The following is an 18,199-nucleotide window of genomic DNA, read 5'->3' on the forward strand; positions in this document are numbered from 1 at the left end:
GACTAAATATTGAACCTTTATCTCGTGGCTCTTGCAAACAATATCATGTACCATCAATTGCCCACTGCGAGAGAGTGTTATTTTGAAAAGAACTCGTTTGCAGTGACCGGAAAGTCTTCCTGAGAAAGAAATCTGAATAGTGTTTGAGACAAAATCTAACATATTTTGATATAGGTACATGTAACCTCAAGAACGGAGATCACAGATTTAAAGATGTATTCTTCTGAGGTTTCAATCCCGTGTCTCGTTTCGACATAGATCAAAGAAGTTATGAGATTTTCAAATAAAATCTATCAATATCTGTAGCAAGTTGCCAGTTGCAAATTTTGTCAAAAATTACATTTCTATTTTTGGTAGATTTTTTATACAGGGATTTTAAGAAATAGCCTATTTGGCGGCCATTTTAAAATTGTGTCTTTTTTCGCTTTGAGTAGAGCCACAGTTTTACCATTTTTTACTGAAATTGTTTTTACTTAAATCATCACTGCTGCAGTATTTAGCTATATCGAGCTAATTTTTGCTATAAATCTTTACTGGGTTCATGGTAATTAAAATATTGATCATTAATGTGTGAAGTGATACGCTTTTGTCACTTTATTTTTCATTTAATGGCAATTTTATTTTATTTTTTTTTTCTCTAAATACTGAAAGATAACAAATATTCAAATAGGGCAAAATATTAAGCACACGGACTCCCCCTCCCCCTTTTTTCTGCCTGATTTCGTAAGAGCAACACTTTCCCCGTTGATATGCAAAATACTAACATAAGTCAGAAATTTTTCTATAAAGGGTTAAAGTTTAGCAAAAATGGCTGAAAATGGTGCATTTTGTAGCTCAAAATTATGAGAACAAATGTTAGTCTCATAATCAAAACTGATATATTTTAAAGAAGACTACTGGAAAATAAATTCAAACACCTCATTAGGAAATTATCGTTTTAATCTCTCGTCTATATGGTGAAAACGGCAAAATTCCCATAACTTTTGAGTGATAATAGCTTTTGAGTGACAATAGCTCAAAAACGAGCACGCGGACATATGTTTTTTTCTACCTTTTTCTTTTATGGTATGAACTCCTATATCCAAAAATTTATATGAGAAGAAAAGTTTAATACAATAAATGTTTGCCTTCTCAGAGGAGTACATCCTTAAGTAATCGCCTTTTACCACATTTTACTTGCAATGTAGGTGTTGCTTGAGGTTTCCTTGCTAGTTAAATTGCTTAAACACTTGCTTTAAACATGGAAAACAACGAATGCATAAAATTATGATTCATAATTTTTTAAACATGACTACCACTGTTGCTTTCGTTCGTTAGCAATATTTCGGCAGGGAAGATACTTTTTGTAAATGATTAGTCTTCACTTTCACTTTCGTTTCCCAGAACAGGAGTGTTAACTAGCACGCCACTTGACATAGTCTTCCTCGCTACAGAGAACTACAAACACGTCCTGATTTCTGTCGGTTCGGTCTTTTAAGAGTAGGTATGCCTTTAGTATTGATTTCAATGCTAATAATACACATGTACATGATGTACCTGATTTTACTAAAATGATTTTAATTATGTAAACAATTAATGTGACGTGGCATAAATATTCTTTGAGTTTCTGTTGTTTGGTTTCTAGCCAGATTGTTATTCACCACGTGCACGCCTTCCTATTAATTAGTGTCCAATGATTTATTAACGTATTCACTTTAGTTAGGAATGTAAACAAGATATGCTCTACTGTAAATAATTATTTGATTAAGTTATTTTGAAATGCTTTTGAATCGTACTTTCACTTTCGTTTTTGTTTCATGATTTAATCGGTAAAATCCCACACTCCCACATACGCCATCTAATCGACGTCTTTTAACTGTATGTTTTTTTTTTTGTTGTTAATATTCTGGATAGTAAAAAAATGTTGCGTTTCTAGTAGACTTTGTTCTTGGAATATTGCTCAACATAAAAGTTATTTTAAAACGCAGATCTACAGTATCGTATTTCACAGAATATAGACTATATATCTAAGTTTTTGTATCAAGATAGTAAACTTGCATGTGAACAATGAAGGTGGAGGGGATATGGCGCGATAACAGTATGTCTAATATGTACACTGTACGGGAGGGGATATGGCACGATAAAAGTATGTCTAATATGTACACTGTACGGGAGGGGATATGGCACGATAACAGTATGTCTAATTTGTACACTGAACGGGAGGGGATATGGCACGATAACAGTATGTCTAATTTGTACACTGTACGGGAGGTGATATGGCGCGATAACAGTATGTCTAATATGTACACTGTACGGGAGGGGATATGGCACGATAACAGTATGTCTAATTTGTACACTGAACGAGAGGGGATATGGCACGATAACAGTATGTCTAATTTGTACACTGTACGGGAGGGGATATGGCACGATAACAGTATGTCTAATTTGTACACTGTACGGGAGGGGATATGGCACGAGAAAAGTATGCCTAATTTGTACACTGTACGGGAGGGGATATGGCGCGATAACAGTATGTCTAATTTGTACACTGTACGGGAGGGGATATGGCACGGTAACAGTATGCCTAATTTGTACACTGTACGGGAGGGGATATGGCACGAGAAAAGTATGCCTAATTTGTACACTGTACTGGAGGGGATATGGCACGATAACAGTATGTCTAATTTGTACACTGAACGGGAGGGGATATGGCACGATAACAGTATGTCTAATTTGTACACTGTACGGGAGGGGATATGGCACGAGAAAAGTATGTCTAATTTGTACACTGTACGGGAGGGGATATGGCACGAGAAAAGTATGCCTAATTTGTACACTGTACGGGAGGGGATATGGCACGAGAAAAGTATGCCTAATTTGTACACTGTACGGGAGGGAATATGGCACGAGAAAAGTATGTCTAATTTGTACACTGTACGGGAGGGGATATGGCACGAGAAAAGTATGCCTAATTTGTACACTGTACTGGAGGGGATATGGCACGATAACAGTATGTCTAATTTGTACACTGAACGGGAGGGGATATGGCACGATAACAGTATGTCTAATTTGTACACTGTACGGATGGGAAGATGGCACGAGAACAGTATGTCTAATTTGTACACTGTACTGGAGGGGATATGGCACGATAACAGTATGTCTAATTTGTACACTGAACGGGAGGGGATATTGCACGATAACAGTATGTCTAATTTGTACACTGTACGGGAGGGGATATGGCACGAGAAAAGTATGCCTAATTTGTACACTGTACGGGAGGGGATATGGCGCGATAACAGTATGTCTAATTTGTACACTGTACGGGAGGGGATATGGCACGGTAACAGTATGCCTAATTTGTACACTGTACGGGAGGGGATATGGCACGAGACCAGTATGTCTAATTTGTACACTGTACGGGTGGGGATATGGCACGATAACAGTATGTCTAATTTGTACACTGTACGGGAGGGGATATGGCGCGATACCAGTATGTCTAATTTGTACACTGTACGGGAGGGGATATGGCACGGTAACAGTATGCCTAATTTGTACACTGTACGGGAGGGGATATGGCACGAGACCAGTATGTCTAATTTGTACACTGTACGGATGGGGATATGGCACGATAACAGTATGTCTAATTTGTACACTGTATGGGAAGGAATTTGGCGCGATACCAGTATGTCTAATTTGTACACTGAACGGGAGGGGATATGGCACGATAACAGTATGTCTAATTTGTACACTGTACTGGAGGGGATATGGCGCGATACCAGTATGTCTAATTTGTACACTGAACGGGAGGGGATTTGGCACGATAACAGTATGTCTAATTTGTACACTGAACGGGAGGGGATATGGCACGATTATAATATTTGTTATTTGTAAAATGTACTAGGTTAAAATCAATTCAGACTCTCATATTATTTTGGCGAGTAATATAATGTATTCTTGTTTTTGTTACTTGGCATATCAATTTAAATCCCGCAGACGTAGATCAAAGGGAGACAATGAAGCTGGATTAATTATTAAATGTTGAATATGGATAAAATAATATCAGACCTCCAGATGAGCATTTTGTATATAAAACATTGAAAGGTAAATTCACAGTTAGAGTACATTAGCAGAAAATGTTATATGCATGTTGCAATTTCGGGTTCATAAAATATGAAACAACAAACTTCATACAGGCAATAATTTTTAGTGGAGCGTACTCTAGCACTATTGTTTTCCTTGTCGGGTGTGGAGTCTGTGTACATCCGCTATGCGCAGGTTCCAACTGCATAAGCGATACCGGAAGTCACTGTCTTAAACCGTCTCATATATATTTCTGGTTTAATAGATTTCGCTGTGATTTAGTGACACCACCCTTTTAAAAACATATACTAAGAGATACCTGTCAGCGATGTTCTACTATAAATTAACAACAGTGACATTAGCCAGTGCTAACCACATTTCGTTTTGTGTAAACTTCAAGCGGCATATATATTGCATCGGTCACAATATTCTAAGCAATCTGTTCGACTTTGGAAACTTCCAGAATGATATAATACAAATCCGGTTTATAGTCAATAAGAAAGTGATAAAACGGATAATTTTTAGTATCGGTCAAAGATATTTACAGCGTTATTTAGCAGATTATATTTAATTTATTTCACATCATTCTTGGTCCTACATGAAGGTGTACGTTGCACTATTGCTTACTAACCCGTGACCATAGACCGCATTTGCTGCGGTTCTAATAAATATTTATGAAATTGCCCACCCTTGCGTAAGAAAAAAAGAATGAAAAACCTTATACAATATCAGTCTGGATGCCTGAGCTCTAGATCTGATGTACCTCAGAAAGACATTCAAGCATATATAACACATGTAAATCACCACGTTAACAGAGACTGGACAGTGCTATAGCGGACGACTATTTTGAACATCGAGACATCGAGATTGTATCAATATCAATAAGATAATAAACACACTTCTATCTAACAAAAAAACACAATTGACAAAGTTCAAAGTCATATCACATGTAAAGTTATGATGAAGTAAAGGAAAGTATTTATTACAATGACGTAAACCATCTCATTACAATATCGTCCAAAGGGTAATGAGCGATAGTGTTACATATTTGTACGTGCAAAACATCTCAGACCAAGGGCCTTATAGATGCATATTGTACTGGAAATTAAGATTTTAGGAAGTAGTTAGGGAGCACTTAATCTCTAACAGACATTTCTAGTTTTTATATTATGATACAGTACAGGGGTGAGACGAAATGACGTGGCGACAAAAACAAACAATACATAGATAAAATTCGATGTTTGAACTCATTGACACTTGTTTTATCTACAAGTATCCTTCAAGCATTCAAACATGATAGGTATCGCTGCAAGTAATATCAGTCTGTCATACTTACACTATATATAGCTATAAATAACAAGAAATAGTTATATTCAGTTATTTTGTGTAGGCGTTTTGTTGTTGTACTATCATACAAGTAGATTTCACAGACGCCATTTATCAAATCATCACTGGTAAGTAGATATTTAGCGCACCATCTGATGATCGTGGGCATTTCAAATCGCTTTTCGCCCGTCGTCCGTCCTTCCGTCCTTCCGTCAACATTTCTTGTTACCGCTATTTCTCAAAAAGGGCCAACGGGATCTTTCTCTTTTCATTTTGTTGTTTATTACCGTTCCGATGCTTGAACACTTAGTCTGTTTTATGTCACATATTTAATTGGATCTAATAACAACTCTTTATTGTTATTTTGAAATCCGTCAACTAATGACGAGGACAATTTGTTTATATTACCAACATTAGGCCTATTGTCAACTGAGTGCTGACGAGCATAATATTGTCTGAGTCGCTTTAGGATCAGTCTTGAGATCAATGTAAGACCGAAATCGTCTTTTAGTTTGTTATGAATTCAAAGCAAATCTGTTATCTGTGAAAAGATCATATATTAACTAAGTAATTAAAGTTTATTTAGATTATCATATGACGCAACATCTTATCCACGCGTGAACTTGAAGTAGTCCGATCCTGCACCGCCTTTGTATTCATACATCAATGTCATTACGCTTATTTGAACGCAACTCCCCTCCAATTGATTATATAGGAGCATATTTAAATGTATATTTATATGCGTTTTAGGTAAGCGAAATGGCGAAGGAGCTGACACAAACCCACAAAAGTCAACTTTCCAAGTGGATTGGTTCATCAAAGTCACACAAGTTTACATTACTGTATAAGATCAGCCGTGATGGGTGTGATGCTCAGACCTTCCACACTTACTGTGACAACAAGGGACCAACTGTTACCGTCCTTTATAACACAAACAACTCTGTATACGGAGGATACACCGCCGCCAGCTGGAACTGCAACGGTGCCTACATACCTGATCCAAAGGCGTTCTTGTTTAAATTGGAATACAATGGGGCACGACAACCAATGAAGTTCCCAAACAAAACAAATGGAACAAATGCCATATATGGTGCATCTGGTTATGGTCCGACGTTTGGAGGACATGATCTACATTCCTTTACTAACAGTATTAATAAATCAGGAAATTATTTTCCATTGAATGGTAACACGAATGGACTCGGTGGAACCTACGATTTCCAGGGACAAAACTACAACTCTGTCATGAATGGTCACTTACAAGTACTGGATCTAGAGGTTTACCGCGTAGAAGGTAAACTATTCTAGCCATTATTAACATGGCAATATAATTTCGCATCATATAAAATAGCACCTCCATTTATCAGTTTTGACATTCAAATGCAACCTTTAAATGCAGACCGATTCACCGAACTTTAAAGTGTAACATTTGATGTGTTGATATATCTAATACTTTTCAACATACATTTTATCATTTCATGAAAATCTTTGATGGCAATATGCATATCATATGAATGACATGTATGACTTTTTAACATGTTTTTATTTCTATGTTATCATTTTTGTATATCAATAAGTGATATTTAATTTGCCATTGAAGTTGAAAATGGTATTCATGTCAAGATCATTATGTAGTACTAAACATCAATTTCAAGCTATCTATTATTTGAAAAATCATAGTTTTCAGCAAAAATATTCAAGTTTTTAATGCTAAAATAGAATAAATGCTTAACTAGGTCAATGTGACCTACTTTTTGAACTTTTCATCAGTTTTCTTAACTGAACTTCAAAAACCCAATATTAACAGACAACATCTGCAAAAAATGTTATTTCTGTTCAAAATATTTAATTAATTAGGACTTTAACAATGAAAATTTGAACTTCCACCCTTTGACCTTTGACCTCTGCAATTACCATGAGCGCAGAAAAAATCTGTTATAATGAATAGCATACAATATGCAGCTGACCCTAATGTATCTTCATGCAAAATATTTTGCTTATCACTGAGTGGCCGTAAAACTGCCAAAAGTGTTACCCCTCCAAATTTGTAGATTGTATATATATTTAAATACGTTTATTCCATAGATAGAATACATTATTGCAACTGACCACCTATATTGTTCGCAGTATGCATTGTAAAAGATCTGTAGATTATATCTATGTACAGGATAAATTTCAATTTCGTAGTCTTTATATTTCATTGAGCGAAACCGACCTTTAGGATTATATATATTTAGATCATAAGACATAAATATTTAAGAATTTAACGAGGAAAACTACTCGGGTAATGTATTACTTTAAAGTATATTAAAATACAAACAATTTTTTATCATTGTTCTGGGTTTTTTTTCCAGAGGTCGAGATCCTTCAGAAGCCATGGATTCATAATGTGGATTGGAGTAGTAAGGTAAGCAAGATATATGTTTAGACTACTGATATCCATGACGAGTTATATTCATGTTAAAGTATACCCCGATTCACGACAACAGTAGTCCGTATTTGAAGCTTTCACAAAATTTTCGCAGATGATGTATACAGAAAATATATACGTAATGTTAAGGTAAAAATTGGTATGTATAATAGATATCAAAATACTGAAATTAACTCCGATAACTGATTTTAATTTTCCCGGATTTAAGCTGGAGGAGGAGCTGAAAGACAAAGTGGCTACCTACAAACCATTACCAGGCCTAGATCTCCAGCAGGCGAGGATCTTACTGGTGGGACAGGTCGGGGCGGGCAAGTCGAGCTACTTCAACACTATCAACTCCATCTTCAGGGGACATATTAGTGCTCAGGCCAACACAGGAAGTGCTGAGCACAGTCTAACAACTGCTGTAAGTTGATCACTTGAAACCTTTGTCAACTGTTTAAAACAACAGTATGCACACACATATGATAGATGGCGAATAAATAATGTCTGAAATTCAATAAAAGATATACCATTGTTAATGGTATTTCAGATTTCATGAATTTTATCGATTTTAGTGAATTTGATAGAAGTCTGAAAGTAGGTAAGTAGGTCCTTAAAGTCACAGAATGATAAAATTGGGTTATGTAACAGTAAAATACCTGTTTGGCAAGATGAAAGTTCATTGTTGCACAATTGTAAATTGTTTTTTGTTTTAACAATATTTAGTACCGGATATATCAAGTCCGAGACGGATATGCCGGTAAAGCCCTCAACTTCCGGTTATGTGACACCCGTGGCCTGGAGGAGGATCAGGGTCTGGATGATAGAGATGTGGACTACCTACTGGACGGTCACGTGCCTGACCGCTACAAGGTCAGTGATTAGATTATAATAATCTTATATGACTGTCAATTGGATAGGGATTTCTCCCATACTTCATAGGGATATCCCGTGGTTGCTAGGGAAAAGATAACTCTGTCTTTTACTGGGGTAGGGAAAAGACAGCTCACACGCGCTAGACAGTGACGTGATCAATACATGACGTTCATGTCGACTAAATTTTCACTTTTCTTTTTAAAGTATTGGCGAAAAAGAATCTTGCATGGGCCAGTCAGGTGGACATGGATATCTCAACCCTCTTGAAAGAGTTTGACCATCAACCCTTGGCAAGCCTCGGGTTGATAAGCCAAAATCTGTCACTCGGGTTGAAATATCCCTGCCCACCTGACAGGCCCATATGTAAGATTCTGTTAATCTTACACAGGGGGTGTAAAACAGATCACACGCGCTAGACTATAACGTGACGTCATCAATACATGCGGCATGCAATGTAGATGGCGTCATCAATTTTGACGCATAACGACGTTCCTGTGATAATGGCGCAATGAAAAAGCTGGAAACCAATTGGAATTTCAACATTTTTTAAAACTATGTATGGGAGAAGAAGAATCAAACATGGGTCCATCAAGTGGACAGGGATATATCACCCCTTATGAAAAAAATTGGCCGTCAAACCTCGGCAAGCCTCGGGTTGACAAGCGAAAACCTTTCACTCGGGTAGAGATGTTCCTGTCTTCTTGACAGACCCATGTAAAATTTTATTAATCTCAACCCGCGTGAATGATGTTGGCTTGTCAACCCGAGGCTTTGCTAGGGAAACGATAACTCTCTCTTACGCAGGGGTGTGTTAGACAGCTCACACGCGCCAGGCAATTACGTGACGTTATCAATACTCGCGGCGTAATAGAACCGTGCATTGTCACAATATTGACGCATAACGACGTTCTTGTGATACAGACCAGTCAATTTAGCCATAAAAAGCCGAACCTTTAACTAATTGCAACAGAAGCATTATGCATTTTGTTAATCCTAAGATGTAGTAAATGAAATAGACTATTCAAATTCTAAAAAAAATATCAAAGGGGGTAGATTTAAAAAAATTCAGCTTTCTAAAACCTATATCGCCTCGCAGATAAGAACTGAAGATTAAGGAGGTATGGGAATAAAATAATTCTTTCTTGGAAAGCATTTATATGTATACAGTATATAGACTACTGTCATTATTACTATAAAGATCAATTAAACATTGTTATGATATTTTGTTCTGTAAAAAATGTTCTATAATATTCTATTATGAAGGTCAAATTGGTGCAAAAATGATAAAAAATAGCAGTGTTTTTATATTTACTCTCTTGTAGTTTTATAGTACATCTTGGGGCTTACGGAAGCACTCTGGCGTTGGCGTTGGAAATCCCATATTAAGGTTTTGGTGCAAGTGTTGTAATACTGTTATCCGTATCAACTGACATGGATTTCTACATTAGTTTTGGATTAAAATTGTTGTAACAAGTATACGCAAGCATTTAAAGATTGAAAACATTGGATTTTGGGAATTTCAAGACATGGACAGGTTAAGCTTATGGAGCAAGTGTTGTAACACTGTCATCTGTCCCAACGGACATTGATGTCTGCAATAATGGCGCGACGAAAAGGCTAGAAATCAATTGAAAGTTCATACTGTTATCCCTCTAAGAGTTGGAGAAAAGAATCAAACACGTATTTGTCAAGTGTTTATACGCCGTTGCGTAAGATAAAGTTATCTTTTCTCTAGCAACCACGGGACATTCCTGTGAAGTATTCGAGAAATCTACATGTAAAATGCTAGATTATAAAATTAGCCGTCGTCAGTCATAGGGAAAATGTCAGTGTGTATACAAAAACACAATATTATTCTACTATAAATATTTATTAAAAGAGCGTTCAACGAAATTCGGAGTATTCATTGACCAAATATGCAATGAAATTGGTATTAAAATTGAACATGTAAGTTTAATTCGTCTAGCTATGAGCCAGTGGTATTAAGTTAATATTCTAATAAAAGTAGTGGCAACATATATTCATTAAGAATTACAAGATCTTACATTAAATCTTCATGTATTGTAATAGTTCTTGTATAAAATCAGTCGTATTAATGATGTGTAAAACTCAAAGAAACAATTCAACGTATTGAAAATATTTGATTTAAAATTGTTGACGTCAAATAAAACGAAAGCCAAACATTAAATTACTCATCGCGTGACTGTAGAAAGGTTGTTTCCTAATTTATAAACTCTATATTTAACAAACACCAGGCACGTTTAACAAGAATTTTTTGTTTTATTTTTAATTAAGACTTAATACGTCATTACCCTTTTTAAGGTCAACGTCATTCATAGTCTGTAGTCTCTTTCACAATATATTTGAGATTGGTTTGCGGGTGACATTCACTCTCAATATCACAATAATTCTATATCCTTTGGTATCCTCCAGTTTAACCCCTCCGTGTCACTGTCGCCTGATGCCATAGGCTACGTGAAGCATCCTAAGCTGTCAGACAAGATCCACTGTGTCGTGTTTGTCCTAGACGGTAGTACTGTGGATGTCCTTTCTGAGAAAGTGCTGGAGAGGATAAAGTCCATGCAGATACGGATGAATCAAAGAGGTGATGTTCTGTTTCGTATTCATTGTATCAATACCAGGGTGTAGTTATGTTTGCGAGTGTGCAGTATTGGAGTTCATTTAGAGCTAAAAACAAGCCTCCTTACGAAAAAATATATGTCAATGCTGAACCTTAGTCAAAACAGATATCCTGTCAGACTCTGGGACGTATGAATTGAACCTCTTTCCCCTTGATACAATAGGAAAAGACGGATACCTGATTTCCCGTATTATAATAAGTGAACCAGGAATTTGTAGTTGCACATAATACTATTACCTTTCCAGTTGGTATTCGTTTCGCTTGATTTGAAGATAACATATAGAAGATAACATATTGAGCATGTATCATGCTGAAGGATTACTACTGTATATTTTGACCATGTCGTTTTGTGTCAATATTAAGAGGACCGTCAATGTCTCTGGGCCTTTTCCTCTTATTGCTAAACCTCTATGTGTACTACGTCATCTAAAATAGCTGATGATGAAGAATTCTATGCGATTGTCATTTAATTATATCTTGTGTTGTCATAAAGTACATGTTAAATAATTATTGTTTTTACAGGAATACCGCAGGTTGTGCTGCTTACCAAAATCGATAGGATATGTGAAGAAATATCCGATGACGTCAGCAAAGTTTTCTTTAGTCTAGCGATGAAGGAGTGTGTGGAAAAAGTTGCCATGGTGATGGGGTTACCCCGGTCACATGTACTGCCTGTCAAGAACTATGAAAGTGAGGTAGAACTTGACCAGAACACCAACATCCTGGCACTTCTCAGTCTCAGACGGCTCCTCTATTTTGTTGATGACTTCCTGTACAACAAACTGGACGAGATGGAGGCTGAGCAAACTCAAAAAGTTAAAATCAGAGAATGAAACGACATATAAGATAGACTGAAGTCTAATGAAGGCATTTTTTATACCGATGTTCTGAAGAGAGTTGAAGGCATTTTAGAAGACATTAATAATTGCTTTACAGCTAAATCCTTTCACATAACATGGTTCTAAGAACCACAAACTGTGTAGATAATGATGTATATGAACATGCTTCGGTTTCATTAAGCTAGGGATATTTAATCATAGCTAGTATGTAATATGTCATGTAGATAATGAGTTCACATTTCGATGTTGCCGTTTATTTAGCATTATTCTCAATATGAGACGTACAACGTCATAATACTTGACGTACAATTCTTTCAGTCTGTGGGAAAATAACCTCAAAGATCTAACCAATAGTAATGGGTGTAATAAATGAAATTGAATATACACTGTAAGCTCATCAGGTAAATAAAACACGCAGCTAGCGTCAGTTTATTAGCTCATATGTTCTGAAGCTTCCTTGAGGGAAGGGGAACCAATCTTGTATAAACGGTGGGCCTTGCTCCCCCCGGCCCCCCGCCCCAATAGGGGAATATAGCAAATTCTTTGATCCAGAAAGCAATAATCGCTATATTAGTGTATGCATATTATTAATCAATAAATATGGCTACTACATATGTGTTATTATATTTTTCGTGTATATTAGTTATATCGGATTGAATCTTCAGTTTTCAATTAATAACGGTACATGACGTAAACATATGTCTGTGACTGTATCCGCAATTGTCTGTGTTATGTTACGTCATTGTTTCGAAATTTATACCAACATACCTACATACTCAGCACAATAAGTTTATAAAGGTTCGACATCTTTAGGACATCAGAAAATAAAGATATACATTGATGTATATGAAGCGAAAATATATATATGAATTATCTTTTTCAAAGCGCCCATTTGACCATGATTTATGCATGAATGGAAAGGTGAAGGTCGGACCACGTAGGCAGTGGCCCTGCAAACGTACCTCACACATGCAGTTCTGGCCAGGAGTCATTTTAAACAATGAATTCTATTTATAATAAATTATTATAAAATATCATAATTCACATTGTTTGGTTAAAAAATACAACACTAATAGCATGTGACCCTTAACTTAATTTGTTGAGTACATTTATCTTGATGTCATTTTTGCTCAATTTCAAACAAATCTATTGAAAAATGTCAAAAAGGAATAGACAGCAGGCATTGTCTATATAAGATTCATCGCTACAAAACGACTTTTGGAACAAGTTACAAACATTCATGAACAGTAACACATGAAACGATAATAGTCATTAAACTCAAATATTGGGGGATAACAGCAATGATAACAAAGAATTTTAAGTAGAGCAGTAGGCAACAAAATGTAGCTTTTGTATGAAGTATGAACATAACATAACAGTTTAAACGAAAAATAATTTCTATTGATTAATATAATTTCCAAATATTTAGTGCATTTTACCTGCATAGCATACGTATGTGGAGTGCACTGGTGGAATGTTGACAAAATGCTTCACTGATGGACACCGCATAAATATATCTAATATTAACAAAGGACTTACCAGTTAATCAATATGCAATATATAGTGTGATACTAGCCCAATATAATCTAAAAATAGTTACCTATTCTACCTTGTTAATAATACTATGATATTAACCCCAAACAATCTAAGTAACGTCCATAACTGTTATTGTTATGGAAAGGATTTTGGGTAGGCTTGAGACATCTTTAATATAGAATAAGTTTTTAATAAATTCAAAATGGGGGAAGACTAAGACGCGTATGATTGATATTATCCAGTAACGTATAACTTCTATTAAATGTAAAGTCTCTGTAGAATTCCACCACTTGCCTCCTCTTGACGCGTCAACAGGTGTATTTTCTACCACATACATGAAGTAGCACATACCTGGTTTCCTTGTTGAACTTATACACCGATATTACCTTGCTTATCCATCACGTGTTCATCGGGTTATATAAAACAAATATTATAGCTGTACACCTCTGAGAAGTCAAATGTTTCCTTTAATAAACTTGTCTTCTCGTATTGATTTTTGGAAATGGGAGTTAATATATACTATACAAGAAAATGAAAGAAAAAACATACACATGTATGTGTGCTTTATTTTTGCCACATACACAACAAATTAAAGCTATATTTTCCTGATGGGTTGTTTGATATGTATGAATGTTCTGTTACAAAATGCACCATGTTTAGCCGTTTTGTCGGCTTTACTCCTTTAAAGAAAACGTTCCGGTGTCCTATAAAATTTTGATCCCCATAAAATACTTACCCGGATGAATATTTAATGCATAAAATATTGACCCGGGTCAGTATACGGTAATTATTGATATACTGCACCCTAAATATATACATTGTAGTCCTGAGAAGTAATATCATCAGTACCTATGGGTTTGCTCAGGTAATACACAAGGTGTCACACTTACCTGTAAGTGTGGGGATGTCGATCCCCTGGGGCTATATGATTAGCTATATGTGTATATACCTTTATGACTTTACACTGCCTATCTATATGCATGCATGTATACCCCTGTTACCCCATGTACCATTATATAAAGGTGACAAGTTAGGTGTATAGACTAATTATTAGTATAGTCATGCAACTTCTAATCCTTTTTTTTCTGTTAAATTATTAATGTTACAAATAAAGTTACTTATATCTATTATACAATGTATCAAATATATATTAGATACAGTACATAAATGATGCAATATACATGTATGATATCTGAGGGAGACATGTAATAAAATCATCACATCAAGACGATCGAGGAAAAGGAAAAAAACACGTACGAATTAATTATAGCTTTTAATTTGTTAGTCAGTGTAAGAAATAAATAAATGTTAACTGATGCATGTATTGAAGCATATTATACAGCTTATAACAACTAGATTTCATTAAAACTATACAATTTCAGATGATTTTATATATAACTGAATTATTTTTAATTAATTAGAATTAAGAAAAACATTTGAGTATAGTGATCTTCAACATTTCAAAGTTGTGCATGCAGGTTTAAGAGGTTTCAAAATTAGATATTGTATGCCTTGATTGTATATATAGAGTAGGTAAATATTTTATCGGTAGAGATATCGATATAGGAGATATAGATAAGGTAAGTCATTATTTTATGGGTAGAGATATAGGAGATATAGATAGGGTGGGTCAATATTTTATTGATATTGATATAGGATATATAGATAGGGTGGGTCAATATTTTATGGAAAGAGATATTGGTGATATATAAAGGGTGGGTCAATATTTTATGGGTAGAGATATAGGAGATATAGATCGGGTGGGTCAATATAATATTTTATGGGTAGAGATATATGAGATATAGATAGAGTGGGTCATTATTTCATGGGTAGAGATATAGGTAGGTCAATATTTTATGGTAGTTATTTAGACAAGTGGTAGTTATATAGACAGATGGTAGTTATATAGACAGGTGTTTGTTAAAGACAGGATGTAGTTTTATAGACAGAAGGTTGTTATATAAGCAGGTGGTAGTTATATAGACAGGAGGTTGATATAGAATGGAAGTAGTTATAGACAGGTGGTAGTTATATAGACAGGTGGTAGTTATATAGACAGGTGGTAGTTATATAGACAGGTGGTAGTTATATAGACAGGTGGTAGTTATATAGACAGGTGGTAGTTATATAGACAGGTGGTAGTTATATAGACAGGTGGTAGTTATATAGACAGGTGGTAGTTATATAGACAGGTGGTAGTTATACAGACAGGAGGGTAATTATATAGACAGGTGGTAGTTATATAGACAGGAGGTTGATATAGAATGGAAGTAGTTATAGACAGGTGGTAGTTATACAGACAGGAGGTTGATATAGAATGGAAGTAGTTATAGACAGGTGGTAGTTATACAGACAGGTGGTAGTTATATAGACAGGTGGTAGTTATATAGACAGGTGGTAGTTATATAGACAGGTGGTAGTTATATAGACAGGTGGTAGTTATATAGACAGGTGGTAGTTACATAGACAGGTGGTAGTTATATAGACAGGTGGTAGTTATATAGACAGGTGGTAGTTATATAGACAGGTGGTAGTTATATAGACAGGTGGTAGTTATACAGACAGGTGGTAGTTATATAGACAGGAGGTTGATATAGAATGGAAGTAGTTATAGACAGGTGGTAGTTATACAGACAGGTGGTAGTTATACAGACAGGAGGGTAATTATATAGACAGGTGGTAGTTATATAGACAGGTGGTAGTTACATAGACAGGTGGTAGTTATATAGACAGGTGGTAGTTACATAGACAGGTGGTAGTTATATAGACAGGTGGTAGTTACATAGACAGGTGGTAGTTATATAGACAGGTGGTAGTTATATAGACAGATGGTAGTTATATAGACAGGTGGTAGTTATATAGACAGGTGTTTGTTAAAGACAGGATGTAGTTTTATAGACAGAAGGTTGTTATATAAGCAGGTGGTAGTTATATAGACAGGAGGTTGATATAGAATGGAAGTAGTTATAGACAGGTGGTAGTTATACAGACAGGTGGTAGTTATACAGACAGGAGGGTAATTATATAGACAGGTGGTAGTTATATAGACAGGAGGTTGATATAGAATGGAAATAGTTATAGACAGGTGGTAGTTATACAGACAGGTGGTAGTTATACAGACAGGAGGGTAATTATATAGACAGGTGGTAGTTATATAGACAGGTGGTAGTTACATAGACAGGTAGCAGGTATTTAGACATGGGGTAGGTATATAGACACGTGGTAGTTATACAGACAGGTGGTAGTTATATAGACAGGAGGTTGATATAGAATGGAAGTAGTTATAGACAGGTGGTAGTTATACAGACAGGTGGTAGTTATACAGACAGGAGGGTAATTATATAGACAGGTGGTAGTTATATAGACAGGTGGTAGTTACATAGACAGGTAGCAGGTATTTAGACATGGGGTAGGTATATAGACACGTGGTAGTTATACAGACAGGTGGTAGTTATATAGACAGGAGGTTGATATAGAATGGAAGTAGTTATAGACAGGTGGTAGTTATACAGACAGGTGGTAGTTATACAGACAGGAGGGTAATTATATAGACAGGTGGTAGTTATATAGACAGGTGGTAGTTACATAGACAGGTAGCAGGTATTTAGACATGGGGTAGGTATATAGACACGTGGTAGTTATACAGACAGGTGGTAGTTACATAGACAGGTGGTAGTTATATAGGCAGGTGGTAGTTACATAGACAGGTGGTTTTTCCAATATCTCTACCCATAAAATATTGACCTACCCTATCTATATCTCTACCCATAAAATATTGACCCACCCTATTTATTTCTCCTATATCTCTACCAATAAAATATTGACTCACTCTATCTATATCTCCAATATCTATTTCCATAAAATATTGACCTACCCTATCTATATTTCTACCCATAAAATATTGACCTACCCTATCTATATCTCTACCCATTAAATACTTATCTAACACATTTATATCTCCTAAACATTATGTATCTCAATCGACTTATAAAATACTCATCTAGCTACTAGTTCTATTTGCTGTTTTTGTTGATTGTTTTCATGTTTAATGCCATTCTTTATGCATATATACTCTTCCAATTTTTGAAGAAATAAAGATAATATTACGTATATGTACTTATCTACCCCATATAAATACATGTATAGTAGTACATGTATACATGATGTATGTTAAAAAAACTAACATTTTGTCATAATTTAATTATAATGTTTTTATATGAATTAACATGTATTTTTGTCTGTTTTCATTTAACAAATTAACACCTTTATTTAATCTTTGTTTTTTCCTTTACTGTACATCCCAGCAAGGATTTATAAGTGAGAAGGATTCGTGACTGTCTCTTTCCATTACTAAACACTACGCGAGACGCCTATGAACCGGGAATAAAAATCGTTTTTCTCAACAAATACTTGTCTTATCGAGTCAAACGAAACACCATTGTAAAGTTTATTAAATTTCATGACGTATATTACTTGCTTTAAAGACGGAATATTTAGAGGATATGTCTTAAA

The 18,199-nt window shown here is 35.4% G+C and overlaps 1 protein-coding gene across 1 annotated transcript; it reads left to right on the forward strand.

Moving 5' to 3' along the window:
* The first annotated feature begins 1,360 nt into the window (after positions 1-1,360).
* On the forward strand, positions 1,361-12,761 carry LOC138322835 (interferon-induced protein 44-like). The gene is made up of 7 exons (XM_069266967.1): positions 1,361-1,479; positions 6,136-6,676; positions 7,737-7,789; positions 8,022-8,219; positions 8,522-8,668; positions 11,105-11,276; positions 11,835-12,761. Exons 2-7 carry the CDS (start codon positions 6,145-6,147, stop codon positions 12,143-12,145), a joined length of 1,413 nt encoding a protein of 470 aa, XP_069123068.1. The 5' UTR covers positions 1,361-1,479; positions 6,136-6,144; the 3' UTR covers positions 12,146-12,761.
* The last annotated feature ends 5,438 nt before the right edge of the window (positions 12,762-18,199 follow it).

This window comes from Argopecten irradians, chromosome 5 (genome assembly GCF_041381155.1).
Source record: "Argopecten irradians isolate NY chromosome 5, Ai_NY, whole genome shotgun sequence".
Classification (NCBI taxonomy): domain Eukaryota; kingdom Metazoa; phylum Mollusca; class Bivalvia; order Pectinida; family Pectinidae; genus Argopecten; species Argopecten irradians.

Coding starts and splice junctions, on each gene's coding strand:
- LOC138322835 (XM_069266967.1), top strand. CDS start 6,145: ATGGCGAAGGAGCTGACACAAACCCACAAAAGTCAACTTTCCAAGTGG. Junction 6,677..7,736: donor AGAGGTTTACCGCGTAGAAG/GTAAACTATTCT, acceptor TTTTTTTTCCAG/AGGTCGAGATCCTTCAGAAG. Junction 11,277..11,834: donor GATACGGATGAATCAAAGAG/GTGATGTTCTGT, acceptor TTGTTTTTACAG/GAATACCGCAGGTTGTGCTG.